The sequence below is a fragment of the Diaphorina citri genome, unplaced genomic scaffold, assembly GCF_000475195.1.
Source record: "Diaphorina citri unplaced genomic scaffold, Diaci psyllid genome assembly version 1.1 scaffold408, whole genome shotgun sequence".
NCBI classification, from domain to species: domain Eukaryota; kingdom Metazoa; phylum Arthropoda; class Insecta; order Hemiptera; family Psyllidae; genus Diaphorina; species Diaphorina citri.
Window position 1 is genome coordinate 22890 of NW_007377843.1, and position 24305 is coordinate 47194.

At 41.7% G+C, this 24305-nt stretch overlaps 1 protein-coding gene across 1 annotated transcript in view; it reads right to left on the minus strand.

Moving 5' to 3' along the window:
• LOC113467125 overlaps nucleotides 1-24305 on the minus strand; it is an 81412-nt gene that overhangs the window by 9880 nt on the left and 47227 nt on the right. Inside the window, exons 6-23 of the mRNA XM_026823119.1 lie at nucleotides 18432-18649; nucleotides 17690-17809; nucleotides 15989-16210; nucleotides 15136-15418; nucleotides 12574-12624; nucleotides 11824-12041; nucleotides 11308-11427; nucleotides 10757-10978; nucleotides 10311-10452; nucleotides 7918-8161; nucleotides 7152-7352; nucleotides 6581-6769; nucleotides 5803-5825; nucleotides 5515-5758; nucleotides 4262-4462; nucleotides 3639-3811; nucleotides 2802-3096; nucleotides 1137-1344 (exon numbers count right to left, since the gene is read on the minus strand). Of these exons, the coding sequence (XP_026678920.1) occupies nucleotides 1137-1344; nucleotides 2802-3096; nucleotides 3639-3811; nucleotides 4262-4462; nucleotides 5515-5758; nucleotides 5803-5825; nucleotides 6581-6769; nucleotides 7152-7352; nucleotides 7918-8161; nucleotides 10311-10452; nucleotides 10757-10978; nucleotides 11308-11427; nucleotides 11824-12041; nucleotides 12574-12624; nucleotides 15136-15418; nucleotides 15989-16210; nucleotides 17690-17809; nucleotides 18432-18649 (3374 nt within the window). The remainder of the gene's footprint in view (nucleotides 1-1136; nucleotides 1345-2801; nucleotides 3097-3638; nucleotides 3812-4261; nucleotides 4463-5514; nucleotides 5759-5802; nucleotides 5826-6580; nucleotides 6770-7151; nucleotides 7353-7917; nucleotides 8162-10310; nucleotides 10453-10756; nucleotides 10979-11307; nucleotides 11428-11823; nucleotides 12042-12573; nucleotides 12625-15135; nucleotides 15419-15988; nucleotides 16211-17689; nucleotides 17810-18431; nucleotides 18650-24305) is intronic.

Genomic DNA, 24305 nt, shown 5'->3' on the forward strand with positions numbered 1-24305 from the left:
CGGGGAGGTGGGCTCGATGATCCACGGATGACCCTCGCAGTTGATCTGAGGAGGAGTGGAAAGTTGATTAGAGGAAAGGTTCGAGCCCCTTCGAATTTCGAATGACATAAAAAATAGAATAAGTTAACGTAGCCTTGGAGTCACGGAAGGTAACTGACTAGATAGGAAATTCACACACCATTAATATCCAAATTTCGATCTTGGGCCTTTTTTTCCAGCAATGAAGTACCTACCAACCAGGAATTATTGAAGAACTGTAGCCTGTTCAAAAATAAATAGGTACCTAATAATAAAAATATGTAATAACAAAAGTTAAAAGTGATAATAATAATTTGCATCAGGAGGTACTTTTGATTACAAGATGGCTGCCCTAAAGTCCGTACGATAGAGTTTTTCATTAGACCATACTTTCGTGAAACAGGCTACAGTAGAGGGACCTTTACGGGATCAATTTTGAGAACTGTCTCCTAGTAGAACTATTTCTATTTTCCACTAAATTTCTTATTTCAGTAGAACTCCGACAGTTTTTTTTTTCATGGGAGGGGGGTTTTTTGACATCTCCCATTTGATTTACACAGGCCCCTCACTCTGGATTAACCGAAATCTCTCTGTGGTAAGATCAGGCATTAGTAATATAAAGGTATGTTAACACATAGTCGATCGATGTGAGATGTGTGGACACACCTTTACATTGATTGTCGTTGGATCTCGCTGAAATTTAACCGCTTCTAACTCCGGACCGGTACTGAGTAAATATGTCAAATAATAGTGAAAATAGTAGGAAATATTGTTTTTTAACTAATAGACAAAAAATGTCCGATGCACTCTGACGTGGAGCGACTGAGATATTAGCGAAAAAGAGAGAATGGTTAGGTCAAGTTTGGTGTGACTTTAATGTAGGCCTCGGCTCTCCTGGGTTAGGGGGTTGAAGATTAAGTTACATGTTTAACACCCTACAAGTCCTATAACTACTAATTAGGTAAGTCCTTAAAGGTATAGGGAGTTTGGATCTGACTCATTGATTGAGTAGTTCACTGAAAAGAGTAGTTCTTTTTTCATAACTCACTCTCTCAACACATCTCCTCTAATGGGTAAAGAGGTAGACTATAAAAAGGCTAGCTGTTCCTAGTTCTTACCTCTTCCTGGTTGAGTCCCGGGGACCTCAGAAAGATTTCGCCACTGGTCCCGGACAGTCTCCGGTTGAGTGTGCAGACCGGCGAGCGGATGAACTCATACGTAGCGTCGAAATGAAGCTGGCGATAATCCTCAGATGAGTTCATGTGGGTGAGGACAAAGTCCAGCTGGAGGTGATTGCTGTGCGAGACGAATGTGAATGGAAGATGTCTAGAGGAGAGAACAAAATATTTTATTTACACTCTAAGCGACAAGGCCATGTGTGAGAGAGCAAAATATATTAGCTAGAAGACGGTCTGGTTGGGGGAGAGCATGGGAAATTTCAGGCTGGCCAAATTTTTCATAGCCAAAACCAAATCTCTTATTTTTTGATCTAAAAAGGTCGCAGTAACATAGGGTTTACGTGCAGACCGGCGAGCGGATGAACTCATACGTAGCGTCGAAATGAAGCTGGCGATAATCCTCGGATGAGTTCATGTGGGTGAGGACAAAACTATACATTATACAAGAAATTAATTATATCGACTCAAAAAAGGGGGATTTTTGGTCTAAAAAATGACAATACCTATTTTGATTTGTAAAATAAATATTATTTGATCAAAAAAATCTACTAAGTAAAATGGAACATTACCCACTTTTTGGGCACATAGATTAAAGGTAAAAGCATACTACTATCACGTCACGTGAGCTCACGTGACGTGATAGTAGTGTGTTTCTACCTTAAGAATTTCATAATAAGTGTAAAGATTTTTTCCTAAATTTAAAACCTAACATTTCTTTATAAAAGAAATTAACCATGGAAAAATTGGAGAATTTTTTTTGGCTTATTTTGCCTCCGACTTGGCGTGTTAAGCAACGTTGAGCGTGGCATGTAACTGGACGGGTAGACAGGTAACTATCTTACACAGTAAGATGCGATCCGGAATTTCGAAATAGTGTTTCAATATTGTACAATGACGTCATGCTACAGTTACCAGTCAACACTCAAATACAAAAAAAGTACATATGCAAATACTCGTACATGTGGACTGCGGTTCAGGACGAGCCAATTAAACATGACTAGAGACCAACGCCCTGGTGTATGGCTGATAAAAGAGCTATTTTCTCTATTTTATCGTCACCTTTCGGCTATAGCTAAAGCCGCTACAACAACATTACCCCCCTTCGTTGCAGCTACAACGCTACAATAACACGGACATGCCCGATTCCATCCGGAGCTCACCGACCTCATCCGATCCTAAACGGTCGTCACGCGATCAATCTCGACGTATCGGATCGTCGCGCTGTCGTCCAACTTTACACTCTAAGCGACGAGGCCATGTGTGAGAGAACAAAATATATTAGCTAGAAAACGGTCTGGTTGGGGAGAGCAAGGGAAATTTCAGGCTGGCCAAATTTTTCATAGCCAAAACCAAATCTCTATTTTTTTTATCTAAAAAGGTCGCAGTAACATTGGGTTTAAATAGCCGATGGTCCTTCTCATGCCAATAGCTTACACGGCGCAGTGGCCGCAGCCCGCTGTCACTCTTACGTGTCCAGAATTGACCCTACCATCCGGGATAAATGCCTACTCTGTCACGAAAGCCCGCACGACAATAACCCTACCACACTTACACCCATAGACCTCTGGATGAGGCCGGTACAGGTGACTGAATTCCTGAACCTACCCCTGGGACAAGAGTTTGGAGAGGAGTCCTGATCCGCTGTTAACGTACGCCGACGACGCTTTCGCATAGTCGACACCGTTCAGTATCGCGTCCGTGTCGCGACAAGAGGCGATTGACGACGGATCCGCTAGGCTGCTGGTCGCGACGGTTTTGGTCGCGAGGCGATGGTGGTAGGCGCGACACGCGATGAGAAGAAGGGAGGAGCAGAGGATGATGAACATGAGACAGAGGAGGAGAAGGTAGAGGGCGGGCAGCTGGAAGAGCTTGAGACAGTGGAAGATGGACTCGTCGTAGCCTGGAAATTGGAAATAGAATAGAACAAAATGTAGTAGAATAGAATGCAATAAAATGAAATAAAATAGAATAGAACAAAATGTAGTAGAATAGAATACAATAAAATTAAATAAAATAGAACATTTTTTTTTTTTTTCATTTTTTAAAGATGTTTTAGCCCCCCGCTCTGTGATCGAAATTCGAATAGTTAAAAGCTTTGACTCTCAACGTGTCGCACCAAAGCGTCATTTTCTGACCAATCTTTGCAGTTCCTGGATCAGCATGGATGTACCTACCTTCTACTTGTAGTATGTTGTAGGTAAGTGGTTCTGAGATACAATCTACGAGTATACGTAGGTATAGAAGAAACCTTCTAGGAGGTTCTGTAGTCTTAGGGAGGTTCTATATTTATTTATACACTTATGTTATTACTTTTTTTTAAAAAAAGTAAACTATTTCAATCAATCAGTCAATCGAGTTAAAACTTAATAACAGACCCAAATTGGGTGAATGGATAAATGAACTTCGAATGGGACTTGTTCACTTACGTCAAATTGGGCGAGCCTCCCCGCCCGAACAGGAACACATTTTTGGGCGACTGCACCTTGAACTCTGACTGGTGGGACATGGGGTTCTTGGAGGTGGTGAACTTTCGACTGCACGCGGCGCCCTCTACCCACTGGTCGCCATCTTGGTGGAGGTCCACGAACTCGTAGAGGGCTCGAAACGACACGGGTCTGAAAAATGAAGGGGAAGGGCCCTCATAATGGGAATAGACGAATCTACAGCTTAACCCCAAACACAAGAAGCCCAATCTGAGGCTTAGGTGGAGGGGCTAGACAGCACTAAAGGATGGGTTAAGATTCTACGAATCGAATCCCATCTACTGGCTTCATGTAAACACCACGAAAGCCATCGGCGATAGCACATTGAATGCACTAGTTTCCGACGGATTACGAAATCAAGCAACTTTGTAAGTGGTCGATACCTATCTATACATATGGACGAGTAACCATTTTGGAGACACTTTCTGCTGGCCGTTTGCGACACAACACAGGCTGGGTGGGGTAATTTGTGTAACTGGATATCTTGTCGCCGAATAGAAGATGAAACATCCGTCTAGGGTTGTCCTTAGCTATAAAAGAAAAGGTTAACCCTGAAAAACTTTGGAAGACCCAAAAACTTACCTCAGAGTTGTGGATTCCACTACAGTCAGTTCCAGAGTGAGAGAATCAGTGCTCGACAGAAACGACTCCGCCAGGGAGCAAGGCCGGGGTGAGGTAGAATACAGAGTGTGCTCGCATGACTTGGGGATGTGGTCTTTGCAATATCGGGATAGTAAAGTGAGATTGCTGTTGTATTGAGAGGGACTGGAGCTGGATTGATCACTGGAAAAGCAGGAAAAAAGTGGTTGAATGGAAGACATCCCTCAGGAGAGCTGACCCCCGTCAATAAAGTCCTTAATAGTTAAAGACCGTGACTTTAAACCTACACAAAACAAACTAACCTTCCTCACTGGTGCAGTTGTTAAAGCGTTGGACTTTGGATCGGGAGGTTGGTGGTTTGAATTCAAGTCAAGTCATAAAATTTATCTAGGTGTAATAGTCGGGGAACGAGTCTGGCTGAGGGACTATAAACAGAGAGTAGATCAGCGTCTTGCTAGGGGACTATAAACAGGGAGAAGACTAGCCCAAATTTCCTCACGCTATATCAATAGCGAAGGTTGAGTGCGAAGGGCATCCCACTCGGAAAATTTGGTTTAGCCAAAACCAGTTGGCCTCAAAGCGATCACTCTAAAGCTGATTGAGAGGCCGACGACAAACGCCGGCCCCATCTGAACATGGGAAAAGGCGAAGAAGAAGAAATAATCGGGGAACGATATTTGTGACAAGCATTTAAATATGGTTAACACAATTAAAATTCCCCTTTCCTACATAAAATAAGCTTCTAGCCTTAGCATTCATAACTGGGAAATATTGTGTCTCTTTCTGATGAGAGGCATATTATGGGATGGGCATGTTACGACACAGACCAGAAGAGTCTAATGTAGCGGTTGTTTCATCGCTAAGAAATAAAAACGACGGTGAAACACTCATCCATAAATCATAATGAGAGGCTGACGACAAACGCCGACCCGATCTGAACATGGGAAAAGGCGAAGAAGAAGAAGAAGAAGAAGAAGAAGAAGAAAAAATCGGGGAACGATACTTGTGACAAGCATTTAAATATGCTTAATACAATTAAAATTCCCCTTTCCTACATAAAATAAGCTTCTAGCCATAGCATTCATAACTGGGAAAAATTGTGTCTCTTTCTGATGAGAGGCATACTATGGGATGGGCATGCTACGACACAGACCAGAAGAGTCTAATGTAGCGGTTGTTTCATCGCTAAGAAATAAAAACGACGGTGAAACACTCATCCATAAATCATAACTCACCAATACACATCCGTGCACGCCGGAAACGCTCGGATGTTACCATCCCAGATCTGCAACCGCGTGCTGCAATCCGGAGGTCCCGTGTTCGACGTCTCGGTGGGCGAAACTTTGCTCGATGGGGCCACATGGTATTTGAGCACCGAAAGCCAGACACGATACCGAGTATGCACGATCTTAGCCGAAGAAGACTTGCGTCGCGATAGCTCCTGGTAGCGCGTCGGAGGCGTGGCTCCAGGTTCGTGACCTGGGAGAGACAGAAATTTTACTTGATTTAAAAGAATTTCTCGCACTTGGGAACAGCGGGCTTGCTCCTATCGTGTTCTTTTAAGAGTTTTAATCTTGTTCGGTGTATATAACATTATAATTCTATGTTGGCACACTATAATAAATATTAATAATAAAAAAAAAATCTTGTTCGAAAGAGAAAACTAAATAATAATAGTGCTTATACTGGTCGCATAGGACTGAAAAATGCCTTTACTTCAGCAGTAGGCTACTACTATTATTGTGGTCAAATTCTCAAATTATATTGAGGATAAAATTCCATACCTCGGCTGGGATTGAACCCACACCCTCCTGTTTACCAGGCGAGCGCCTTGACCACTACACCACCGAGGCAGGTTCAGGAATGGTAAATGTGAAATGGTCTGAACGCAGGACAGAAAATAGAGAAAATCCTCAGCTAGACAAAGAGAGAGAGGGATACAAAAATAAGGAGCCGGAGAAATACAAAAATAAGGAGAAGGATAAGAAGAAGGAGAAAAGGAAAGGGAGAGAGACGGAGGTAGAAAAAGAAGGAACTTGAATAAAAGAAGAAGTGCTAGGCTGGTTAGGGTTAGCTGTTCTCCTCCCTGTTTATAGTCCCACAGCCAAGAACCCTTTGAGGAACTGCCAGCTTGCTAGGCTGGTTAGGGTTAGCTGTTCTCCTCCCTGTTTATAGTCCCACAGCCACCTCTCTGTTTAATGTCCCCTAGCCAGACAATTCAGTCAATCGAGTTAAAACTTAATAACAGATCCAAATTGGGTGAATGGATAAATGAACTTCGAATTGGACTTGTTCACTTACGTCAAATTGGGCGAGCCTCCCCGCCCGAACAGGAACACATTTTTGGGCGACTGCACCTTGAACTCTGACTGGTGGGACATGGGGTTCTTGGAGGTGGTGAACTTTCGACTGCACGCGGCGCCCTCTACCCACTGGTCGCCATCTTGGTGGAGGTCCACGAACTCGTAAAGGGCTCGAAACGACACGGGTCTGAAAAATGAGGGGGGTGGGAAGAGGTTAGTTGGAAGATTGTTGTTTCTAGATACCTAGCAAATTACTCGGATTCTTCAGAAGCTCAAGTTCCAGTTACTGGCTTCATGTAAACACCACTAAAGCCATCGGCGCCAGCGATAGCACGTTGAATGCACAATGCACGAACTAGTTCCCGGCGCGACGGAGCAATGGCGATAAGCAACTTTGTCTGTGTTAATAAATGGACGAGAGACCATGCTGGCACCACACAGGCTGGGTGATAATGTGAGTAGTCGGGTAATTTGTCGGAGAACTTAGCTTAAACCCTCCGTCGTGATATGACCTTGGCTATGAAAAAAACGGCCGTAAAACCCTGAAAAACTAAGGGGCCAAAACTTACCTCAGGGTTGTGGATTCCACCACCGTCAGTTCCAGAGTGAGAGAATCGGTGCTCGACAGAAAAGACTCCGCGAGGGAGCAAGGCCGGGGTGAGGTAGAATAGAGAGTATGCTCGCATGACTTGGGGATGTGGTCTTTGCAATATCGGGATAGTAACGTGAGATTGCTGTTGTATTGAGAAGAACTGGAGCTGGATTGATCACTGGAAAAGCAGGAAAAAGTGGTTGAATGGAAGACATCCCTCAGGAGAGCTGACCCCCGTCAATAAAGTCCTTAATAGTTAAAGACAGTGACTTTAAACCTACACAAAACAAACTAACCTTCCTCACTGGTGAAGACTAGCCCAAATTTCCTCACGCTATATCAATAGCGAAGGTTTAGTGCAAAGGGCATCCCACTCGGAAAATTTTGTTTAGCCAAAACCAGTTGGCGTCAAAGCGATCACTCTAAAGCTGATTGAGAGGCCGACGACAAATGCCGACCCCATCTGAACATGGGAAAAGGCGAAGAAGAAGAAATAATCGGGGAACGATATTTGTGACAAGCATTTAAATATGCTTAACACAATTAAAATTCCCCTTTCCTACATAAAATAAGCTTCTAGCCATAGCATTCATAACTGGGAAATATTGTGTCTCTTTCTGATGAGAGGCATACTATGGGATGGGCATGCTACGACACAGACCAGAAGAGTCTAATGTAGCGGTTGTTTCATTGCTAAGAAATAAAAACGACGGTGAAACACTCATCCACAAATCATAACTCACCAATACACATCCGTGCACGCCGGAAACGCTCGGATGTTACCATCCCAGATCTGCAACCGCGTGCTGCAGTCCGGAGGTCCTGGGTTCGAACTCTCGGTGGGCGAAACTTTCCTCGACGGGGCCACATGGTATTTGAGCACCGAAAGCCAGACACGATACCGAGTATGAACGATCTTAGCCGAGGAGGACTTGCGGCGCGATAGCTCCTGGTAGCGCGTCGGAGGCGTGGCTCCAGGTTCGTGACCTGGGAGAGACAGAAATTTTACTTGATAAGAATTTCTTCCTTTTGTTTCTCTCATACCTTATTATCTCTCTCTCTCTCTCTCTCTCTCTCTCTTCCACCCATGTAGAATGAAATCAGAGAAGAGTGAAATTGGGGGGAAAAAACTAGATACATAATTAGATGAGAATATGGTAATGAGGAACCAACCTCTGTAATACAATTACTAATTTCTAGTGGAAATTTTCTGCAAATAGGTACCTATTATTATTATCATTAAAAAAAAAAAAAAAATATATAGGTAGGTAGGTACTTGAATAAAAATAAAAACGGTCTGGTTGGGGGAGAGCAAGGGAAATTTCAGGCTGGCCAAATTTTTCATAGCCAAAACCAAATCTCTTATTTTTTGATCTAAAAAGGTCGCAGTAACATAGGGTTTAAATAGCCGATGGTCCTTCTCATGCCAATAGCTTACACGGCGCAGTGGCCGCAGCCGGCTGTCACTTTTGAGCAAAATCCTTATTACGTGTCCAGAATTGACCCTACCATCCGGGATGAATGCCTACTCTGTGTCTCTGTCACAAAAGCCCGCACGACAATAACCCTACCACACTTACACCCATGGACCTCTGGATGAGGCCGGTACAGGTGACTGAATTCCTGAACCTACCCCTTGGAGAGGAGTCTTTGGAGAGGAGTCCTGATCCGCTGTTACAGCTACTACAACAACAACTTACTTTTGAGCAAAGGAGCAGAGGCAGTGTTTGGGCACTTTGGCGGCATCCGGAGAGCTCAGTTCGGCTATTAGAAGGTAGGCTACTACAACTTACTTTTGAGCAAAGGAGCAGAGGCAGTGTTTGGGCACTTTGGCGGCATCCGGAGAGCTCAGTTCGGCTATTAGAAGGTAGGCCGTACTGTTGCCGATACATTGAAGGCGGCCGGTGTCCGGATTCAGATGGGTCGTGCAGCTGGTGCGGTTGTTGGTCTGCAAACTGGTGATGGTGACGCGAACCCGTTCCCCACGCTGCGCTTCGAACCGGTAGTTACACCTGGAAGCAAAGACCAGAAGTTTAGTGAACTGAAGAACTTGGACAAAAGGTCTCTAAAGGACCAAGCAGCCGACCCTTAGGACCCAAAATCTAAAGGTGTGTCCGAACATAGTCGACCGGCCATCGATCGATGAGGTAAATCTGTGTTGCCGAGGCAGTGTGGACGGTTCAGTCAACGTCGATCGACAGCCGGTCGACTATTTGTGGAATTTCCTTTAAGTGAACATGTTATCAAAATCTGAGTAAACGGTGCTTTGGGGAGTTGTAGAGGACCAAACAAGCAGATAAACTAAAGGAGAAAAGTCGATTGTTCTGATTGTTCCGGAAAAGAAAAACCTTCTGAGAGGTTCTGTAGTCTTAGGGAGGTTCTATATTTATTTATTTTATTTTTTATTTATTTTTTTTTTTTTTGTGAACTATTTCAATCAATGTTGTTGTTGTTGTTGTTGTTGTTGTTGTTGTTGTAGCGGCTTTAGCTTTCGCCGAATGGCGATAGCAGAATAAAGAAAAGATGTCTAGGATAATAGGTATTTTTTCTGTTTAGAATGGAAAAAAAAGTAAAAACATTGAAATTTTTTCATACAAAAAGAGTTCCTCTCGGTAAAAAAAAGGGCTTATCTTATTTGCATATTATTAACTTCTGGAACAATACGGGGACTTTTACCTACAAACCTAGGTGCTGTTCCCATCACGAACTTTTTTAAAAACTTTCTGTTAGGTACCTTCCTTTCTCCTCCTTCTCCTCCTTTTTTTTACAAATCCCTGGTACCTTAATCTCGGGGTCTATGAAGTAAAAACACAGTCATGATTCAAAAGTCTAGCCTACAGTAAAGGAGAAAAAGGAATCCTGTGCAACTCTCTTCAATTCCTGATAGTTCTGGCATCCCATGTCCTTTCCTAGTTGCCCATCAATAAATTCTTTTCTTGATCTTCCTCTTCTGTCTACCTATCAGTGTACCTAGATGTCTTCGATTAGCTATATTTTCCTTTGGGAAACTGGCCACTGGAAAATTGACCACTGCTCTTTTCAGTTTGCATTCGAGCATTGGTCAATTTTTCAGTGGTCATTTTCCAGAAAGGAAAACCCACCCTATATGTACATTCTACATTTCTTTTCTTCTTACCTTGCAGATGATAAAAACATGTCGTGTTGGGTGAAAGAGAGTGGCGAGGACTTTCCAGCGTTCCCTTCCCGGAGCCTCGAATCCAAAACTCGCACCGCTTGTTCTTGGCGTACATGAACGACTCTTGCTCCACGAATTTCACCTTGATAGAAAACAAAGATTTTTTTTTATGTTTGATAGAGAGAACTGTAACTGCTAAGGTCTTATGGTCACGAAATCTAAGGCCAGCCACTCACTATCACGTAGACCTGATAGAGCCAGTTCTATCAGAGTGTGTGTCTCATCAGGTATACCTGGCAGACAGACCTTTTCAGCCGTACCTGTCAGTTCTACCTGATAGTGTGTGGCTGGCCTAAGACAGAACAGTTGTTCCGAGAACAAACTTAAGCTGTGTACACACAAAGACAATGTAGGGGCAACATACTTTTGTCCTGCGTGTCACATACCTCTACATTCAGCTGGAATCCGTGCAGGGGCAACATAGGCGGCGTATACATCAGCGTTCCATACGGCGAAGTGGTGAACTCCACAAGTAGCTCGGATCCAGATGATGTGGCCTCCGGAATGGCCGTTCCCCCTCCACAGAACCTCAGGAGGACCGGGTCCCGTGTGGTGTAGCCGTCGTAAATGGTGACGTAGTCCTGAACTTCACTGCATTCATTCCACACCTGGAACGGACAGGAAACCAGTAAGTAGCTTAATAATGGATTTGACCAATGACTTAATGAGAGATTTTACTCTTGGGAGAATTTTTAATCATCCAAAAAGGAGTTTTTGATGATCCAAAATGGAGTTTATAAAAACTCTTGTTTAGATCATCAAAATTCCTTTTTGGATAGTTAAAAATTTTCCCATTATAGTGTAATCTCTGATTAAATCATTGGTGAAGCCACGGAGGCTACTCTTTTTTTTACATTTTTTTAACCCTCTTGTGTATAGCGTCCCATATTAGAATTTTAACCCTCTCATACATACTGTTCCAGGACGATAATCTCACCTTCAATTTCCTCGCATCATTCCCGGCGCTGACAACGTGTTGTCCGTTCTGACCTGCTTCGCCACTCTTACCGCCACGACTCACATCACGTGACTGACTCGTGATCCCGATCAGTTGACCCTGGTAGAATAGAATAGAATAAATTAGAATAGAATAGGCTAAATTAAAATAGAATAGAGTAAACTAGAAAAGGATAGATTAGCTGATTGTTTTTTATAGGTTTGATTGAGGGAACTGTTTGATAGGTTTGATTCAGGGAACTGTATCTAACATTTGATGTATTATGGTCTCAAAATTGAAGAGAAAAAACTAGAAAAAAGCCAGTTATTCCTTGTCTTCTAGGTGGGCTTTGAGGTCATTTTGGCCTTTTAGGGAAACTCCAACAACTCTTTTATCTTTTAGGGAAACTTCTAGACCCCTTTTGGTCTTTTAGAGACGACTTTGAGACCCCTTTGGTCTTTTAGGGAAACTCCGAGACCCCTTTTTCCTTTTAGGGGACGACATTGAAGTGTTTACCTTGGACTGTTTGACGGACACCAGGGCGTGGTAGCCGTTCGGGATCTCATGTTGGCGCACCGCATAGTAGCAGGTCAGATTGCGCGCGTAAATACCCGGATAGTTGGGTGACTGGAGTCGGCAGCGCTTTCGGTCACAGTCGGAGAAAATACGGGAGCACGGGGTGCCTGCGATCAGGTCGCCCAGGTAGTAGGGAACGGGGGTGGTGGAGTTTGAGGCTGAAAATATAGAGGAGGAGAATTAGTTATGAAGAACTAAGTTATACTAATGGTGGATTTCACCATTAGGAATTTTACCTTAATGACAGATTTGACTAAGGGGAGAATTTTTTTACACAAAGTCGACCTCATCGATTGACAACCATCAATCGACGGTCGCTCGACGACGAGGTGAAGACTATTTTGTCGAAGCAGTGTACGGTTTCATCGATCGATCGACGGTGTCCACTATGTGTGTACACAGGTTAAGGAGCAACCTTGATTCAAAAAATCCGTAGATTTTCTTAGTGTTCAAGGAGCATACCTACCTACTTAGAAAGACCATTTTAAGAATAATACCTATGGGAGGTAAAAATTCAGATCGAAATTTGCAAGTATAAATTTAATGTAGGTATTTCAATGTATTATTAAGCAAACATAATATTATTTACCTATAGGTAAGAAACTTATTTTGCAAAACATGCAAACAAATAATAATAGAGCAGAAGGAAAATGTACTCGAAAGTAATAACAATATTGCAATTCGAGGTACATGGTACATGTTCGCCCAGATAGTAGGGGACGGGGGTGGTGGAGTTAGAGGCTGAAAATATAGAGGAGGAGAATTAGCTATGAAGAACTAAGTTATACTAATGGTGGATTCACCATGAGATTTTACCTTAATGACAGATTTCATTAAGGGGAGAATTTTTTTATCACCCAAAAAGGATTTTTAAAATGATCCAAAAAGGAATTTTTAATGATCCAAAAAAGGAATTTTTAGTGATCCCAAAAGGAGGAGATTTTAGAAACTCCTGTTTGGATAATTAAAAACTTCTTTTTGGATCATTAAAATTCTCTAGTTAGTGAAATCTCTCATTAAGTCATTGGTGAAATCCACCATAAGGCTAGAAATAGAATGGAAGCAAAGATAGAAGATTTTAAACCGCATAGAACTGAAAGCAAAAAGCTCTATACTCTCCGCTCTATTTTGGGCCCAAGTCAAGAAGAGCTAAAGGTGTGTCCACACAAAGTCGACCTCATCGATTGACAACCATCAATCGACGGTCGATCGACGACGAGGGGAAGAGGTGAATCTATATTGTCGAAGCAGTGTACGGTTTCAGTCGACATTGGTTGACGGTGTCCACTATGTGTGGACACAGGTTAAGGAGCAACCTTGATTCAAAAAATCCGTAGATTTTCTTAGTGTTCAAGGAGCGTACTTAGAAAGACCATTTTAATAATAATACCTATGGAAGGTAAAAATTCAGATCGAAATTTGCAAGTATAAATTTAAGGCAGGTATTTCAATGTATTATTAAGCCAACATAATATTATTTATAATGTAAGAAACTTATTTTGCAAAACATGCAAACAAATAATAATAGAGCAGAAGGAAAATGTACTCGAAAGTAATAACAATATTGCAATTCGAGTATGGTACATGACCCAAAGATCGCCATGGTTGGAATGTTCGTCACCCCCATTATAAATCAAATCCGTTTTCTTCCATAATTATTTGTAGTTTTTCCTCAACTCAACTTCAGTGGTGCAGTTGTTAACGCGTTGGACTTTGGATCTGGAGGTTTGTGGTTCGAGTCCAACTCAAGTCATAAAATTTATCTAGGTGTAATAATCGGGGAAAGATATTTGTGACAAGCATTTAAATATGCTTAACACAACTAAATATTCCTTTTTCCTTTCCTTGGTTTTTCCTGTACAACTACCTGAAAACGGCTACTTGGTCTGTGGCGTATATAATAGCTCTTGGTAGCGCAGTTTTACCAACCTCAGGGATGTAGTGGTTAGAACGGTGGATTTTGAGCAATAAGAGACACAATACTTCTCATTTAGATACTGGGTCAACACGAGAACACCCGAAAGTGGATTAGAACCCGGGACCTTCTGCATGGCTAACAAGCGCTTCACCACTGGGCTAAACGTGCCCCCATAATAATAAAATAATAAAACAAAATAATATTTCTCAGAATGAAGCTCTGACGATCAAAAAAGTACTAAGGTGGCGAACTTTGGGCCATGTACCTTATATTCCCAAGAGAGGAAAAATGCAAGCTAGGATTTACCTACGTATAAAGTAGGTACTTAAACTGTAAGTAATGTAAAGTATAGTTTCTATAAATACAAGAAAACTTGTACTTGAGAAAATACTAAGTACTCAGACATACCTAGGTAGGTATACAGGGTGGTTCGTGATTTGCGAACCACGCCTGATTCCAAAAATTAAATAAAAAATGGGGGTTCCCATAAAAGGGACCTATATTTGGCAAAAAATGGGCCTTTAGCAAAAAAAAAAAAAAAAAAAAAAAAAAAAAAAAAAAAAAATTTATCTTAATGATAAAAGAAAAAAAATGTAGGTAGGTTGGTACTTGAATAAAATAAACTGTGGTAAACATAGGGGACATCCCATGTTGTTAAAAAAACACAAAACTTTTCACCGACAACCCAAAAAGTTGAAACTTTTAATTTTTTTGTCAACTTTTCGTTCATTTTTGCCCCTTCCCTTTTTCGAAAGGATAGGTTACCGGCTTCGCACAGAGAGAGTCAAAACAACAAACTTTTTCAGGATAATATTTTTTCTGTTTTGAATGGAAAAAAAAGTAAAAACATTGAAATTTTTTCATACAAAAAGAGTTCCTCTCGGTAAAAAAAGGGCTTATCTTATTTGCATATTATTAACTCCTGGAATAATACGGGGACTTTTACCTACAAACCTAGGTGCTGTTGCCATCACGAACTTTTTTAAAAACTTTCTGTTAGGTACCTTCCTTCCTTCCTCCTCCTTCTCATCCTTCTACTTTTTTTTTTTTTTTTTTTAAAAACCCCGGGAACCAGGTACCTTCCTTTCTCCTCCTTCTCCTCCTTTTTTTTACAAATCCCTGGTACCTTAATCTCGGGGTCTATGAAGTAAAAACACAGTCATGATTCAAAAGTCTAGCTTACAGTAAAGGAGAAAAAGGAATCCTGTGCAACTCTCTTCAATTCTTGATAGTTCTGGCATCCCATGTCCTTTCCTAGTTGCCCATCAATAAATTATTTTCTTGATCTTCCTCTTCTGTCTACCTATCAGTGTACCTAGATGTCTTAGATTAGCTATATTTTCCTTTGGGAAACTGGCCACTGGAAAATTGATCACTGCTCCATTCAGTTTGGACCAGCGCAGCGGACAATATTACTGTGGTAACTGGTAAGTTTCCTGAAAGGAAAACCCACTCTACATTTCTTTTCTTCTTACCTTGCAGATGATAAAAACATGTCGTGTTGGGTGAAAGAGAGTGGCGAGGACTTTCCAGCGTTCCCTTCCCGGAGCCTCGAATCCAAAACTCGCACCGCTTGTTCTTGGCGTACATGAACGACTCTTGCTCCACGAATTTCACCTTGATAGTAAGCAAAGAAAATGGGATTTTTTTTTTTTTTTTTTTTTCAAAAGGGTTGATAGAGGGAACTGTAGCTTTTAAGAGAGAGTGGCGAGGACTTTCCAGCGTTCCCTTCCCGGAGCCTCGAATCCAAAACTCGCACCGCTTGTTCTTGGCGTACATGAACGACTCTTGCTCCACGAATTTCACCTTGATAGTAAGCAAAGAAAATGGGATTTTTTTTTTTTTTTTTTTTTCAAAAGGTTTGATAGAGGGAACTGTAGCTATTGAGGTCTTATCCTCCCGAGATCCGATATCTAAGACAGACCTGTCGTCCCGAAAACTGCCTTGTAAGCGCTAGGCCGTGTGGTCGAATCGCCCCGAAATCGTAGAGAGAAGGGGACAGGATAGGAAAAAGACAGTTGTTCCAAAAACGAACCTTATGGATCCCGCAACCTCGCCCTTACAAGACCTTCCAGGCTAACTGGTAGACTATGGATAAATCTCTTTTTATAATAGGCCTTGTACTCTCAAGCTGTGTCCACAAAGATAATGTAGGGCTAACATACTCTTGCCATGCATGTCACATACCTCTACATTCAGCTGGAATCCGTGCAGGGGCAACATAGGCGGCGTATACATCAGCGTTCCATACGGCGATGTGGTGAACTCCACAAGTAGCTCGGATCCAGATGATGTGGCCTCCGGAATGGCCGTACCCCCTCCACAGAACCTCAGGAGGACCGGGTCCCGTGTGGTGTAGCCGTCGTAAATGGTGACGTAGTCCTGGACTTCACTGCACTCATTCCACACCTGAAACGGAGAGAGAAAAAACGTAGCATTTGAGGTCCCAGCTCCCCAACTACAGGGTCCGCCAACGGATTAGTATGTTTTTCAAATGGGTAGTACTCGGCGTCTGGGCCCCTCAGAGTGGTGGGGTTGGTCTCATTGTGTTCACAACGAAGGGGAGTTTTTTTCTGTTTTTTACATGGTTTTACTTAACTTGAGATCTCTGTTTGTAACCCAGCAATTGTTAGAAGGAGACTACGACCAGCGTAAGTTGTTTTGTGAGCAAATGCATTCGGTGTTTAACGACAACGACAACATCACTCGTGCGCATTTCCACCTGAATGGATTCGTCAACAGACAAAATTTCAGATACTGGGGGGCAGAGAATCCAAGAGAACTTCATGAAAAGCCTCTGCACAGCCCTCGTGTTACAGTGTGGTGTGCCGTCGGGAAGAATACAGTCATTGGACCTTATTTCTTTGAAGAAAACGGTCGTCATCTCACCATGTTGAATGAGTTTTTTATCCCTCAACTCCGACGAAAACGTATCCCATTGAGAAATGTTTGGTTTCAGCAGGATGGAGCGACTTGCCATACGTCAAATGCCACAATGACCTTCCTCCGCCAAAAATTTCCTGGTCGCCTCATCTCTCGACGCGGTGATGTCTCCTGGCCCCCCCGGTCCCCAGATCTGTCCCCCTGCGACTTTTTTTTGTGGGGATACCTAAAAGAGAGAGTCTACAGAGAAAAGCCGAGGACCCTGCACGAGTTGAAGGAGGCCATCACTGAAGAAATCCGACGAATCCCTCGGGCCATGTTGGGCCGTGTGGCTACGAGCTTCATCTCGAGACTCGATTCATGCATTACTGCTGATGGCCGCCATATGCTCGACGTGAACTTCAGAACGTGACTTTATCATAAAAATCCCCCTTCTTGGGAACATTTTAAGACCAGAAATAAAAATATATCTGCAAAAATGATCGAGTTATGTTTTTTTGAAATCAATACTAATCCGTTGGCGGACCCTGTATTACCCTACGACCTATGTGCCGAACAACAGTCATCAAAGACCAACAACTGGTGCGTTTACCCTACGATCTATATATTTTCTTTTATTTATTTTAAAAGATGAGTGTTCCACCGCCATTTTTATTTCGTATCAATGAAACAACTGCTACATTAGAAGCATTTGGTCTGTGTCGTAGCATGCCCATCCCGTAGTATGCCTCTCGTCAGATGGGCGAGAAGAGACACAAATCACAATAGGTACTTCTTATTTACATATTAGGTGCTGGGTCAACACGAGAACACGGGAAAGTAGCCCGTTGAAATATGTATTTGCAATCGAAATACGAGTGAAAATAATAAAAAAATCACTTCACTTCAGTTAAGCAACGTTCCACTTGGTTGTTTTTTTTTTACATTTTTTAACCCTTTTGTGCATAGCGTCCCATATTAGAATTTTAACCTCTCGTGCACACTGCTCCAGGACGATAATCTCACCTTCAATTTCCTCGCATCATTCCCGGCGCTGACAACGTGTTGTCCGTTCTGACCTGCTTCGCCACTCTTACCGCCACGACTCACATCACGTGACTGACTCGTGATCCCGATCAGCTGACCCTGGTATAATAATAATAATAATAGATTTATTGCTTGCTTTCTTTATACAACAATCTTTTCAAGTTCCACTAAGTACATGTAGGTAGTACTTTTTTGACCCTGGTAGAATAGAATAGAATAAATTAGAATAGAATAGGCTAAATTAAAATAGAATAGAGTAAACTAGAAAAGGATAGATTAGCTGATTGTTTTTTATAGGTTTGATTGAGGGAACTGTTTGATAGGTTTGATTCAGGGAACTGTATCTAACATTTGATGTATTATGGTCTCAAAATTGAAGAGAAAAAACTAGAAAAAAGCCAGTTATTCCTTGTCTTCTAGGTGGGCTTTGAGGTCATTTTGGCCTTTTAGGGAAACTCCAACAACTCTTTTATCTTTTAGGGAAACTTCTAGACCCCTTTTGGTCTTTTAGAGACGACTTTGAGACCCCTTTGGTCTTTTAGGGAAACTCCGAGACCCCTTTTTCCTTTTAGGGGACGACATTGAAGTGTTTACCTTGGACTGTTTGACGGACACCAGGGCGTGGTAGCCGTTCGGGATCTCATGTTGGCGCACCGCATAGTAGCAGGTCAGAACTCCGAGACCCCTTTTTCCTTTTAGGGGACGACATTAAAGTGTTTACCTTGGACTGTTTGACGGACACCAGGGCGTGGTAGCCGTTCGGGATCTCATGTTGGCGCACCGCATAGTAGCAGGTCAGATTGCGCGCGTAAATACCCGGATAGTTGGGTGACTGGAGTCGGCAGCGCTTTCGGTCACAGTCGGAGAAAATACGGGAGCACGGGGTGCCTGCGATCAGGTCGCCCAGGTAGTAGGGAACGGGGGTGGTGGAGTTTGAGGCTGAAAATATAGAGGAGGAGAATTAGTTATGAAGAACTAAGTTATACTAATGGTGGATTTCACCATTAGGAATTTTACCTTAATGACAGATTTGACTAAGGGGAGAATTTTTTTACACAAAGTCGACCTCATCGATTGACAACCATCAATCGACGGTCGCTCGACGACGAGGTGAAGACTATTTTGTCGAAGCAGTGTACGGTTTCATCGATCGATCGACGGTGTCCACTATGTGTGTACACAGGTTAAGGAGCAACCTTGATTCAAAAAATCCGTAGATTTTCTTAGTGTTCAAGGAGCATACCTACCTACTTAGAAAGACCATTTTAAGAATAATACCTATGGGAGGTAAAAATTCAGATCGAAATTTGCAAGTATAAATTTAATGTAGGTATTTCAATGTATTATTAAGCAAACATAATATTATTTACCTATAGGTAAGAAACTTATTTTGCAAAACATGCAAACAAATAATAATAGAGCAGAAGGAAAATGTACTCGAAAGTAATAACAATATTGCAATTCGAGGTACATGGTACATGGCCCGAGTATGGTACATGGCCCAAAGATCGCCATGGTTGGAATGTTCGTCACCCCGTGATAAATCGGATCCGTTTTCTTCCATCATTAAATTTGTAGTTTTTACTCTACATTACTCTACAACTACCTGAAAACTGCTACTTGGTCTGTGGCGTATAATATGTATCTCTTAGTAGAGCGTTTGATCTTTTTGACTCGGCGGAGTGAACCGTTATCAGGCTTCTTAATATCCGATAATTTTACATGTGCACATCACAAATGGAATGGTTTATGATGTGAACGGGGCCTTTAATCTATCGACATCTAGCAAACTAGACGATTTCATCAATGTGAAAATTGAAAAAAAAAAAAAAAAAAAAAAAGAAGAACAAGAAGAAAATCTGACGACCAAAAAGTGGGTACTAGGGTGGCGAACTTTGGGCTATGTACCTTATTTTCCCAAGAGAGGAAAAATGCAAGCTAGGATTTACCTACGTATAAAGTACCTAAACTGTAAGTATAATGTAAAGTATATTTTCTATAAATACGAGAAAACTTGTACTTGAGAAAATACTAAGTACTCAGACATACCTAGGTATATACCTAAACTCGCACTTGGGAACAGCGGGCTTGCTCCTATCGTGTTCTTTTAAGAGTTTTAATCTTGTTCGTGCCAGCCTAGTTAGCTTAGTTGGTAGAGCGTCTGCCTTGTAAGCGCTAGGCCGCGGGTTCGATTCCCGCCCGGGGCGGATTTTATCCTGATGGGATAATGTTCGTTCTCGGAACGGCTGGTTTTCTCCTATCCTGTCTTCCTTCTCTCTTCGATTTCGGGACGATAAGACCATAGCAGTTACAGTTCCCTTTGTCAAACCTCTTTAAAAAAAAAAAAAAAATCATAACTTATGGGACACCCTGTTTGACATTTGATACACCCTGTATATCCTATTCTCAAGTAAAATATTTCACCGCAGTTTCCCGTCTTATTGTGCTCGTTGACATCTCCTGCTGTACAACTTTGTGCATAACTTCTTCAGCTTGAAGGGGTTTCCTTTGGCAGTGTTGCCAAACGGTGCGGTTATTTTGCTCCCGGGTTGCAGGATTGGGGATTTTTGGCCCCATTTTGGGACTAAAAATAATTGCTACGAATAAATTAGACATAAGCAAAAACAAAATTGGGAAAAATGCGGACTTTTCTTTTAAAATGAGGATTTTTTACAAGCAAATTGGGGATTTTTTGATAACTTCATCTGGCAATCCTGTTTCGCTCGTTTCAGTCCACTTGGCAACAAAGTTTTTTGTGTAGTGAACCCTTTGTTTGATGTTTTTTTTTTTCTATTTTTTTTCTTGGAATTTATTTTACTTTTTGCGTTTTAAAAATGCTAATAATAAAACTATTTTTAAATAACAATATTAATATTAATACTAATAATACTAATAATAATAATAATAATAATAATAATAATAATCATTTTATTACTATTATACCTGTCGGGTACAGTGCATGGAAACTAGTTAATGGGGTCTGTGGAGACACTTGAGGTCTTATCCTCCCGAGATCCGATATCTAAGACAGACCTGTCGTCCCGAAAACTGCCTTGTAAGCGCTAGGCCGTGTGGTCGAATCGCCCCGAAATCGTAGAGAGAAGGGGACAGGATAGGAAAAAGACAGTTGTTCCAAAAACGAACCTTATGGATCCCGCAACCTCGCCCTTACAAGACCTTCCAGGCTAACTGGTAGACTATGGATAAATCTCTTTTTATAATAGGCCTTGTACTCTCAAGCTGTGTCCACAAAGATAATGTAGGGCTAACATACTCTTGCCATGCATGTCACATACCTCTACATTCAGCTGGAATCCGTGCAGGGGCAACATAGGCGGCGTATACATCAGCGTTCCATACGGCGATGTGGTGAAAGGAAATGGTCTAAATGGAATGTGAAATGGTCTGAACGCAGGACAGAAAATAGAGAAAATCCTCAGCTAGACAAAGAGAGAGAGAGAGAGAGAGAGAGGGGGAGAGAGATACAAAAATAAGGAGAAGGAGAAAAAGAAAGGGAGAGAGACGGAGGTAGAAAAAGAAGGAGGAGGAGGAAAAGAAGAAGGAAGGGAGAGGGAGAGAGAGAGAGGAAACACAAAGAGATGAAGTTAGAGATATAGAACAAAAAAGGAGAGAGAGAGAGAAGAAGACAAGGAGAGGAAGACAGAGAAAGAGAGAGAAGAAGAAGAAGAAGAAAGAGAAATACTTCTAAGGATTTCAAAGACATAATATGAGATACATAAAGGAGAGAGAGAGAATGAGAGAAGGAGATCTGGATCCAAAATATGGTTCCAGACAAGTAGGAGGAAGGAGAGAGAGAGAGGCGATAGTAAAAATCTAAAGCTTTCAACTACCACCCGCCACTGAAATTCAAAATGGCGGAAAACACCCTCGAGCGGCAAAAAGGAAGGAAAAAATTGGGGTTTCCCTCTTCATCTCACTACATCTCTCAACTCCTTCAAAAACATGTCAAAAACTTTCAACTTTACTTCCTTCTCTGTCTCTCTCTCTCTTACTCTCTCTCTCTCTCTCTTCCTCTCTCTCTCTTCCTCTCTGTCTATCCTTTGTCTTTCTCTCTCTCTTTGTCTTTCTCACTCTCTCTATCTCTCTCTTCCTTTTACTATACCTTTGCCTCTCTCTCTCTTTCTTCCTTTTCCCATACCTTTCTCTCTCTCTCTCTCTTTGTCTTTCTCCCTCTTCCTTTTACCATACCTTTGCCTCTCTCTCTCTCTCTCTCTCTCTCTCTCTCTATCTCTATCTCTTTGTCTTTCTCCCTCTCTCTTTTCCTTGTACTATAGGTACCTTTGCCTCTATCTCTCTCTTGTCACAAATTGTTCACTTAACTTCTGCAGCATTTTCCACCATACCACTAACAATACCTACTACGAGTATTCAGCAGTTTTCCACCGTATCTTTCCAATACAATACTACCTGCGTTTTCCGAACAGTCAAATTTTCCTTTCCCCAATTTAGTTGCGATCGCCTTTTCTTCAAGATCATTAAACCTAATATAGGGAAATGGAACTCTTTAGTCTTTTTCGAGTAGGATAAACAAGATAGTTCCAGGTCCTACCTTGAGGAGGCCCCAAGAATGGGATCAGATAAACCCCCCCTCCCCCCTAAAACGGCCCTGAGAATGAATGCCAAATTGACGACTTGTCACTTTGTTGAAAAATTGTAAACATGACACTACCTTGTGTGACGCTCCGCGCCAATTTCGAATAGAGCAATTTCAAACTGTCTTTGAAAGCTTTCTTTTTGAAAAATAAATATGGAAAATTAGGTTCATTATTTATTTTGCCAGTTGCGAAAACTTCAAATCTTGACAATTTCCATACATAATCCTGTCACTCTAAGACATAGCCTAAAGAAAACGAAAGAAAAAAAAATTCTCATTACCTATCTCAGATTCTCAGATATCTCAGCAGCTCAGAAAATTATTAGATTTCATCTCGAAATTTTTTGTAAACAGCTGATTCTCCCCTTGTCCCCTGGTGTTAAAAAAAAAAAGAAGAAAAAGAAAATGTAAATTAAATTACCTACTAAAAATAAATTCGGATTCAAATTTTGGAAAGAACATCTAATAATCGAGAAGGAGAGAGAGAAAGAAGAGAGAGGAAAGGAAAGAAGTTTTGTCTCTTTTTGTGTCAGACAAGTAATGTGTAGCAGGTAGTAAACAAAATAGGAGAAAGAGAGAGACGAAGAGAGAGAGCTGAAGAGGAGAGGGAGGAAAAGAAATGAGAGAGAAAAGTATAATACCTAAATGGAGAAAGAGGGAGAGAGATAAAGAGAGGGGGAGAGAAAGAGGAGAGGCAGGAAAAGAAATGAGAGAGAAAAGTTTAATGGATGGAGAAAGAAAGCAAAGGAAGAAGAGAGTGAGTGAGAAAGAGAGATGTTGAGAGGGAGAAAGGAAGCATAAAGAAAGACGTTACCGCGAGAGAGAGAGAGGGATGGGGGAGAGGGAGAGAGAGAAGAGAAGAAGACAGTAACAGAAGAAGAGAAGAGAGTGAGTGAGAAAGAGAGATGTTGAGAGACAGAGAAAGAGAAAAATAATGGAAGTAAAAGAGACAGAGAAAGAGAAAAATAATGGAAGTAAAAGAGACAGAGAAAGAAAAAAATAATGGGAGTAAAAGAGACAGGGAAAGAGTTTGGGAGGGAGAGGGACAGAGAAAGGGAAATCGTAGGAGAGGGAGAGAGACAGAGAAAGGGCGAAAGTAGAAAAGGGAGAAGGACAGAGATAAGTTTGTCTCGGTTTCCTGTTATTTAGAGTTTTTTTTATCTTCATCATTTCGCTTCATTTAACACGTTGGTGCCTCTACTAAACTCTACTAAGAAATATATCTGAGATAGAGAAAAAGGAGGAGAGAGAAAGAGGGATGAGAGGGGAAGAGGAAGGGGTAAGCGAAAGATAGAGAAAGAAAAGGGTATACTGAGAAATGAAAGAGATATAGAGATATGTAAGAGGGAAAAAGATAAAGATGGAAAAAACGGAAGGAGGAAGGGTAGAATACAGAGAGAGAAGGGGGAGAGGGAAAGAGAGAGAAGGGGGAGAGGGAAAGAGAGAGAAGGGGGAGAGGGACAGAGATTGTAAGGCTCAAAGCTACATAGAGGCAAAGTATCCCCCTATGAAAAAAGAGAGAGAAAAACATATAAAGACAAAGAGATAGAGAGAAAAAGAAAGAGATGGATGGAGAAAGGCCAGGGAAGAGAGAGAGAGAGAAGGAAAAGGGAAAAAGAGAACTAGAAAGAGAGAGGGGGAGAGAGAGGAAAAGAAAATAATAACTTATCAAAAAGATATGTTCATCTCTCTTGCACATTTCCCTCTAGGATTGTAAGTCCCTTGACTTTTCACTCAAAGCTCTCTCTCACTCTTTTCCTTTCTCTCTCTCTCTCTCTCTCTCCCCTTTTGTCTCTCCCTCTCTCTCTCTTTCTAGCCTTCTCTCCCAATTTTCTCTCTCTCTCTCTCACCCTATAATTCTCCTTCTCTCCACTATATTTCTCTCTCTATCTCATCTCTCCCGGCTTTTAAATTTCTATTTCACCCTATAATTCTCCTTCTCTCCACTATATTTCTCTCTCTATCTCATCTCTCCCGGCT